The sequence below is a fragment of the Clupea harengus genome, chromosome 7 (genome assembly GCF_900700415.2).
Source record: "Clupea harengus chromosome 7, Ch_v2.0.2, whole genome shotgun sequence".
NCBI classification, from domain to species: Eukaryota; Metazoa; Chordata; class Actinopteri; order Clupeiformes; family Clupeidae; genus Clupea; species Clupea harengus.
This window is the reverse complement of record NC_045158.1, coordinates 28553823-28563544: the sequence shown is the minus strand read 5'-3', so window position 1 is coordinate 28563544 and position 9722 is coordinate 28553823. Positions and strand designations below refer to the sequence as shown.

Genomic DNA, 9722 nt, shown 5'->3' with positions numbered 1-9722 from the left:
TCAAGAAAGCACGCAAAGCAGAAGTGAACTACTGTCCATCCTATTCGAGAGGTGACACTTGTGACAGGCAGGAAAGTATGAGATACAGAAGATAAACAATGAGCAGACTATTAAAATGCTAATGGCCAAGAGCTTTGCATTGAGAAGCCATGAGCTGCTCCAGCAAACATCCCTCATTGCTGACTTTAACACCAGATGGCAAACAGCTCTCATTGCTGACTTTAACACCAGATGGCAAACAGCTCTCATTGCTGACTTTAACACCAGATGGCAAACAGCTCTCATTGCTGACTTTAACACCAGATGGCAGCACGTATTAGCTCACAAGAGGTAAGTGAATGCAGATGTTACATGAATAAATTAAACACAACATTAATTTACATTTCAACTTCATAAAACTTCTTCTAAATGGACCATTGTGAATTCCTTCATAGGTCAGTGCTGAATTCCAACGAATCACAACTGTCTATCTTGTGTTCAAGTTTTTCCCCAAGCTGGATCTCCACACCGCTAAACTACAGAAAGTGTTTGCTGGACGAGGAGGGGCCCAGGGTCGGAGTATAAGGGGTCCCACGATGCCCATGGAACAGGTATGAACCTGGATATCCCACAACATATTAACATCCAGCTTGGGTCATCTTTATTGACCTCAACTAAATATGCACGAAACTTGGGAGTTCTATTTGATGACTAGCTTAATTTCTCCGAACATGTAGCTTCTGTCTTGAGGTCTTGTCGGTTCTCACTCTATAAAAATCGGAAGATTAGACCCTATCTCACACAATATGATACACAACTTATTGTCCAGGCCCTGGTTATGTCTAAACTAGACTATTGCGATGCAATTTTAACACCTGCATGTGAAGTCTACCTGCATATGCAGTGAGACCGTTGCAGATTCAGAATGCAGCGACACATGGTCTTTGATCAGCCAAAGAGGACACGTGTAACTCCTCTGCTGGTCACCCTTCACTGGTCACCCTTCACTGGTCACCCTGTAGTACACATGTAACTCCTCTGCTGGTCACCCTTCACTGGCTCCCTGTAGCTGCCAGAATTACATACAAAGACACTGGAACACTTTCACACTCCTGTAGATGAGAGACTCATCTCACGCAAAGGAATCAAATGAAACGAACCCGAATACTTACACACACTCATCAACATCCATTCATACAAAGGACTCCCTTCAGACAAACACACACACTGTCTTTCAGACACAAACAAAAACACACATTCAGACAAAACTATACTCACTTTTGAATAGAGACATTCACACATGTACACCTGCACAAACATGTACAGAATCCCAGACACCAAAAAATGTGGGGGGGGGGGGGGGGGCAGTAAGTATAAGTATATCTCCCTCACACACACTCTCTCTCCCTCCCTCCCACCATTCCTCTCGCCTTCATCTCTCTTATCTCTTTTGTGCACATTCCCCACGCAATGCCAAGAGGACGCTTCTTTACCAAGATCTGAAACGGAAGTCTGCTCACACTACTTGTAGATGTGTCTGCAGCAACTAAATGGACACCTTCTAAAGGGAACCACGTCTGCCACTGAGCAGATCTAGAGAAACTGCAAAGGGATCCAGCGACTATGACGACGCCATGCGGTTGCAGTTACTGCAATGGTTAGGTGCAATGAGGGCTACCCCCATTTGTGTGAACACACCTTCACTCTGAGACCGGCTCGGAACTAGAACACTCTCGTAGCAAGAACACTCTAACAGCTAGAACAATCTCATAGTGAGAACACACTTATAGCTGGAACATTAAGACAACTCAAAATACTATCACAGTTAAAACACTCTCAGAGCTAGAACACAGAAAGTTAAAACACTCTTGCTGGAACAATCTGACAGTTAGAACATTCTCATAGCTAGAACACTCTCAGTTAGAACAAACTTGTAGCAGGAACACTCTATAGAAGGACACCAAGGCCATGTGATAGAATCAGCTGCAACAGATAGTCAGGGACCGGGTATGAAGAAGGATAAAGCAATAATTTCTGAGACCAGCATTTGTGACTGTGAGTGTGTTTGTGAAAGATGCTGAGATGGAGCAGCTTTCACACACAGAGAATCACATACGGGTAACATCACTGATTTGAGTAACACACAATAACAGCATTTGATATTGCTGAGTGTCACTAGATTCAATATAGCTCCCCCTCCCCGCAAACACTTTCAACTTCTATGGCATCATTATCTCCTGTCCTTGTTTTCTATCATATGACTTGGAATGTCCACTGGATGGCGAAATTCCTGGTGCATGTCAAGCTTTACTACAATTTCCAATTTGAATTTCTGTTGCGGATATTCAGTTCTTGTAAAGAGACAGAAAACTGCTTTCTGGCAGTTTATTCAGTTCATGAATGGTGGAAAATGATTGCCGTATTCTCTACATGTCAGTGTTTGCAAAGAACTTTGTTCTTAACTGAATTAAAGGCCTTATCGTTATCAATGACAGGAGGCTGTTTGCACGAACACGCCCACCCAACCAGGAAGTCAAAGTTGCACAGCGATTTCAGGCGAAACGAAACTACGTGAAAACCTGTGAAGCGTTACATAGCACAAACGAAGAATGGCAGAAGCGGGTCCAAGTAACCACGAACTTATTACATGTTCGATTTGTTTGGATCTTCTTAGGGATCCAGTGACTACTAATTGTGGACACAGTTACTGTATGGGCTGCATTACGAGCTGCTGGGATCAGGAAGATCAGAAGGGAGTCTACAGCTGCCCCCAGTGCAGACAGACGTTCACCCCAAGACCCGTTTTAAGCAAAAATCATATTTTTGCTGAGCTGGTGGAACAGATCAAGAAGACCAGAATCCAAGCTGTTGCTCCTGTTCCATGTACTGCTGGACCTGGAGATGTGGAGTGTGACGTCTGCACTGGGAGAAAACTCAAAGCTGTGAAGTCCTGTCTGGAATGTCTGGTTTCATACTGTGAAACTCACTACAAAGTTCACAATGACATAAACCCTGGGCGAAAACACAAGGTGGTTGATGCCACAGGCCAGCTACAGGAGAGGATCTGCACCCAACATGAGAAGCCTCTGGAGATATTTTGTCGTACGGATCTAAGTTGTGTTTGTTTGCTCTGTCTGGTGGATGAACACAAAGGCCATGACACTGTGTCAGCCTCTGCAGGGAGGAGAGAGAAACAGGTAAGGACAGGAGTTCTCTTGGTGATAGATTGGACTTGTGTGGTAGGACATGGCTATTGGGTTTCCAACTGGAAGACAGGCTATAGACTCATCCTCTTTAGGTTATTATAGAGCGAGGTAGAGAGAGAATAACGATGACATAAAAACACGCCTGTCTAATGAAGTTGTAAAACCAGATGGTTAACTTCAGACTGTCAGCATTCTCATACAGCAATGAAAACACATAGTCTACATTTAAGAGCTATAACATTTTAAAAACTGTAATCGACAGAACAGAACATCTCCTGTTATATATTAACTGTATCTAGATCATAAATAAACATAAAAGGCCTAAATTCTCATTTAATGTGTTATGTTTGTGAACATTTAGCAAAACTTCTCTTATTTAACAGTAATTTATATTAAGATGGGCACATCATGGTTTCTGCCTACAATATTGCTGCACAGTCCTCTCAGATGAGCCCAGTGATTAGGGTCCTGAAATGGCATTTTGTAGGGTCCTGGGTGGTCGACACTATGACTGAAAGTCATATCAACTGCCTAGAGGTCACAGGTCACTCAGTGAGGGTATAGTTGCAGTAAGGGTGTGTTGGACATCTCTATCAACTCCACAAGAGAAACTATAAATATGATTCAATGAAAATGTACTGCATGAATGGTTCACTGATTTTCTCCACAATGACAAAACTTAGTTTGTGTTTTTCTCAAGCCTTGTAATGAAACAGCGTCTCACCAATAGGCTATTCAGCAACACTACAGATCACCTCAGTCAGCGTCAGTAGCTTAAACAGCTTGTTCTTTCAGGAATGCTATCAGACAATAATACTATTATGATGCCAAAATAACTATTAGTTTTGGATGTGATGTATTCCTTCAACATAGACACACTTGGGGCAGACCCAGAGTAAAATCCAGCAGAGAATCCAGGAGAGAGAGAAGGAGCTGCAGGAGCTGAGGAAGGCGTTGGAGACTCTCAAGGTGAGTACTGACCAGAGGAGAGGAGAGGACAACAGCTGGCTGCTGGAGGAGCCATTTCAGGCTCAATCAGGGCTCTCTCCTCCAGTCAGGAGTCTGTAATTCTGAGCCACTTCCCAGCTCCTCTGAGCCACACTGTGGGTACCAGGCTGTGTGGAGGAGCTGAGTGAGTGGGCTGCTTTAGATGGACCCCTCCTCTTTGTGTGTCTCCTAACAGAGCTCTGCACAGACAGCAGTGGAGGACAGTGAGAGGATCTTCACTGAGATGATCCGCTCCATTGAGAGAAGGCGTTCTGAGGTGGAAGAGCTGATCAGAGCTCAGGAGAAAGCTGAGGTGAGTCAGGCTGAAGGACTCCTGAAGCGACTGGAGCAGGAGATTGCTGAGCTGAAGAGGAGAGATGGTGAGCTGAAGCAGCTTTTACACACAGAGGATCACATCCATTTCCTCAAGGTAACTGTTGATGATGGATTATTAGTGCACAGAATGTTTGAGGGCATTGATTTATGTTGAATATGTTCCTAGGTGGAAATTTTAATTAAATCTAGATATTGTTGAATTTTCTTCTAGGATCTCTAAGTTTACAGATAAATGCTTATTATTATTATTATAACACAGTCCACTGCATTTGAACAGATACCTTGCCCAATGCAGTTTCAGTGTGTGAAGAAAGTTTTGGTATTCATCACTCAAAACATTTGAACATGACGAAGACATTTTCATTCTTTAGAAAACTACTCAAAATAATTATGGCAATTGTTAGGACAGGTTAGGTCACATGGTAGCAAGAACCCTTACTGACAGGCGGAGTTTGAGTGATGTCATTACATGTGGTTCATTGATAAAGCACATCTGCCCTGACATCATGGCTCACAGTTTGTTTGGAGGCACTTGAGGTGCACAGGTGCCTGCCACTTATGCCTCTTTGGTCAGGCCACATGTAGGTCAAGGCAAACCAGTGGCATTTGAACAACCATTTATGTTGGATTAATTTGGGATTCATAACATCAACCAAAAAACTTCAACTTAGCTGGCTTACTCCGCTAGCAGTTAGCCAGCTTGAGAGAGCTGCCTGGCAGGGAGTTCTCTCTCACACACACACACACACACATACACCTACATAATCAAACACACACACACACACACACTCATCCGCACAAGGTAAGATCCCACTATCATGAAGTTACATCATGTAGGGATAGTGTGTAGTGCGTAAGTGAGGCTTTTCTTTAGTTTACGTTGTGAGGAGGGACACAGCTAACATCAGACTAACCCCTAGACAATGCACTTTAGTTGCCAAGACTGTCCGTAATATAATTATTTGGAAGCCACATCCAGATGATGCACGGGTTAGGCTTAGGCTGCATCCAGATACTCATAATGTTACATTGAGTTCACATCTCAAACACCAGAGGATAATATCTAATTTTAGAGACTTGTGTGCACTGTAATGGTTGAAGCTTTTAGTTATAATTAACAAAAAAGTTTCCCGATCAACTGTATTTTAACTTACAACTTACTTATACGTGGATGCTTTATTTTGAGAATCTAGCTATTCTGTCTCACTGTCTCTCTTTCTCTCTTCCTCTCTATCTCTTTCTCTCCATCTCTGTGTTTCTTTATTTAGACTTTCCAGTCGGTCAGTGAGACGCCTGAGTCTAAAGACTTATCCTGCATCTCTGTGAAGCAAGGCCTCTCTTTTGAGGCTGTGAAGAAATCTGTCTCCTCACTAAAGACGCAGCTGGAGAATTTCTGCAAGGAGGAAGTCATGAAGATATCTGCATCAGGTAAATCACATTACTCACATATGTTTACATGTAATGACTAACTATACTTTCCCTCTGGATTGTACTAATAAGCTAAATGTGATGGTGAACTTCAGGAACCTGTATTTCTCAATAACACATATTTGTAACATATCCTTTGTATGTCAGTGAAGCTGAGATACTCTACAGGTGTCTCCATGTTTATTTGTCTTAAGAGGGTCTTTAAGGTTGAAGAAGCTGGAGACTCATAATGTACCTCAACAAGAGAACACAAATGTACTGCCATCATAAAAACAGGAGGTTGTTGCAATGTTGACATTTACACCCGTCAGTGTTGTTTCTAATATGATTCTTTCTCTCTCAATAGTGACTGAAGTCCAGGCTATTTTGCCTCCTGAACCTAAAACCAGAGAGGATTTCCTACATTGTGAGTTTGACACAAAAACATTTTATTCAGTTTACTTTATTTCAAAACACAAGTCAAGTTTCAGTAGCAATCACATGGTCCTACATGTTTAAGCAGTTCAACATTTTGTTATGGCTGTTATAGTTCATGGGTCGAGGAAACAGTGTCTTTTCCAGTGTCTTCTTCCATTTTCCTAAAATGCCGTTCTAAACGGAAGTGTGGGAGGAGTTGTCACGAATTTGCCACACCCCTCTCACATCAATCACCCACACTTCATTTAAACTCAGTTCTCCTCATCAGCACACACACTGACACACACACACACACACACACACACACACACACACACACACACACACACTTCATTTAAACTCAGTCCTCCTCACCAGCACACACACACACACACACACACACACACACTTCATTTAAACTCAGTTCTCCTCATCAGCACACACACACACACACACACACACACACACACACACACACAAACACACACACACACACTTAATTTAAACTCAGTTCTCCTCATCAGCTGCAGCACTTGCTTTGGCGCTCGCTCTCAACCCACCACCTTCCCTTACACCACCTGTCTCCCCTTACACCACCTGTCTCCCCTTACACCACCTGTCTCCCCTTACACCACCTGTCTCCCCTCACACCACCTGTCTCCCCTTACACCACCTGTCTCCCCTTACACCACCTGTCTCCCCTCACACCACCTGTCTCCCCTCACACCACCTGTCTCCCCTCACACCACCTGTCTCCCCTTACACCACCTGTCTTCCCTTTACACCACCTGTCTCCCCTCACACCACCTGTCTCCCCTTACACCACCTGTCTCCCTTACACCACCTGTCTCCCCTCACACCACCTGTCTCCCCTCACACCACCTGTCTCCCCTTACACCACCTGTCTCCCCTCACACCACCTGTCTCCCCTTACACCACCTGTCTCCCCTTACACCACCTGTCTCCCCTTACACCACCTGTCTCTCCTTACACCACCTGTCTCCCCTCACACCACCTGTCTCCCCTTACACCACCTGTCTTCCCTTTACACCACCTGTCTCCCCTCACACCACCTGTCTCCCCTTACACCACCTGTGTCTCCTTACACCACCTGTCTCCCCTTACACCACCTGTCTCCCCTCACACCACCTGTCTCCCCTTACACCACCTGTCTCTCCTTACACCACCTGTCTCCCCTCACACCACCTGTCTCCCCTTGGTATAGAATGGGGGGTGCAGGCACGGATTCTACATGACTCCTGTCAGCATAGTTGACTCCTGCACAATCCCTGCAAGGCGTTTTAGGTCTTGGCCAAAGACCAGGCCAGACACACTCTTCTGTGTGCATCTCTTAGGCACATTTGGAACATGAAGTCATGAACTGCCAAAAACTAGGACAATAAACCGGCATTGATATCCAGCTGATATAAAATATGCACTTGTCCTATGTATGTGAGATCTGTAAAGCTATCAGATCAACGGGTAACACCAACACAGACACAATTACACAATACACACACACACACACACACACACACACACACACACACACACACACACACACACACACACACAATACACACACATAAATGTAGACAAACATCCATGCAAACATGTAGAGAATCTCACACGACAACACAAATGCATGACAGTGTGGTTGTGGTGAGTAGGTGTAGGCTGAGAGATTCTACAAGTAGATCAGGTGGAGAGACTACAGCAGCATCCCACAGCGAAGATAGTCTAGACTAGGAGAGGAGGAAAGAGACATTTGTATTATTCTGTATTTCTGTCTCTCTCTCTCTCTCACACACACACACACACACACACACACACACACACACACACACACACACACACACACACACACACACACACACACTCAGACATAACCATACTAACTTTTGGATCAGACATTCACACATGTACACTTGCACAAACTTGTACAGAATCACACACAAAAACAAATCTCACTTATATGTGAAACATTCCCTCACAGAAGAAATCACAGAAATAAATCTCATCCCCCACACGCAAAGATTCATATAAAATAACAACAACCCAACCCCTACACACACACACACACACACGCACACACACACACACAAACACACACCTAACACATATAAATACCTAAGTTTGTCCTGTCTTCTCATCCATCAGACTCCTGTCACTTCACACTGGATCCAAACACAGCACACAGAAACCTCCATCTGTCTGAGGGGAACAGGCGGGTGGAGTGGAGAGCTGAGGTCCAGTCATATCCTGATCATCCAGAGAGATTTGATAAGCGGGTGCAGGTGCTGTGTAGAGAGGGTGTGTCTGGACGCTGCTACTGGGAGGTTGAGTGGAGTGGGGATGTTTATATAGCAGTCTCATATAAAAGCATCATTAGGAGAGGAAAGGGTGATGAGTGTGGGTTTGGATGTAATGATCAGTCCTGGGGTCTGTACCTCGCCAACTGTGGCTCCTATTTCTATCACAATCGTAAACAGACTAAACTCCCTCTAGTGGCCAGCTCCAGAATAGGAGTGTATGTGGATCACAGGGCAGGAACTCTGGCCTTCTACAACATCGACACAATGACCCTCCTGCACAGAGTCCAGACCACATTCACTCACACACTTTACCCTGGGTTTTTGCTTAATTTTGTTGGCGCATCAGTGAAGCTGCTGTGATTGAGATGTACAGATGCTGAATCCAGACTACATTCACCCATCCTCTCTACCCTGGGTTTAGGGTTAGACATTAGATCACCAGTGAAGCTGTTGTGACTCTGGGGTGGAGCGCTGGGGTGACCCCACATATTGACTGGTGTGGTGGTGGTCTGGGAAGAAAACGATGCTCTGCAGATGACATCTGAGGCCAAACTTAAATTGTATTTACAATCCAAAATTGGGATGATGAATAAAATGCAAATAAAGACAGAAAGAAGCAATTTGTTAAATTACCTTTTTTGTAGTAGTAGTTACCTTGATTACAGTTTTTCTCAATAGCTTACACATTATAACTGGGCCTGTTAACTAAACATCCCAAACCATGACGCCATCTACCAAAAGACAGACTAATTTCCCAAAACTACAAAACACTATCACCCTGTTTTCACACATGATTCAGATTGAACTTTTTGTGTAAAACTCTACACACAAATCCCTTAATATATCACTGGCTGCACCGTGTGCTCATTTAGTAAACACTGGCATTCAATTTCATTAACTCAAGTCATCACAGCTCAAACCCAACACACAATTCCCCAGGTGGAAACACGAAGAGTCAAAAGTGGTCACACACCATTCAGAACCTCAGGATAGGTAGATGACTGGGCCATGGGCCAATCAGAACCTCAGGATTAGGGTTGGGTACCGAGAACCGGTACCAATATGGAACCGGTTC

The 9722-nt window shown here is 44.2% G+C and overlaps 1 protein-coding gene across 1 annotated transcript; it reads left to right on the top strand.

Moving 5' to 3' along the window:
- The first annotated feature begins 2432 nt into the window (after positions 1–2432).
- LOC116221156 (tripartite motif-containing protein 16-like) lies at positions 2433–9479 on the top strand. The gene is made up of 6 exons (XM_031571042.2): positions 2433–3176; positions 4059–4154; positions 4369–4602; positions 5777–5936; positions 6283–6342; positions 8493–9479. Exons 1-6 carry the CDS (start codon positions 2589–2591, stop codon positions 9005–9007), a joined length of 1653 nt encoding a protein of 550 aa, XP_031426902.1. The 5' UTR covers positions 2433–2588; the 3' UTR covers positions 9008–9479.
- The last annotated feature ends 243 nt before the right edge of the window (positions 9480–9722 follow it).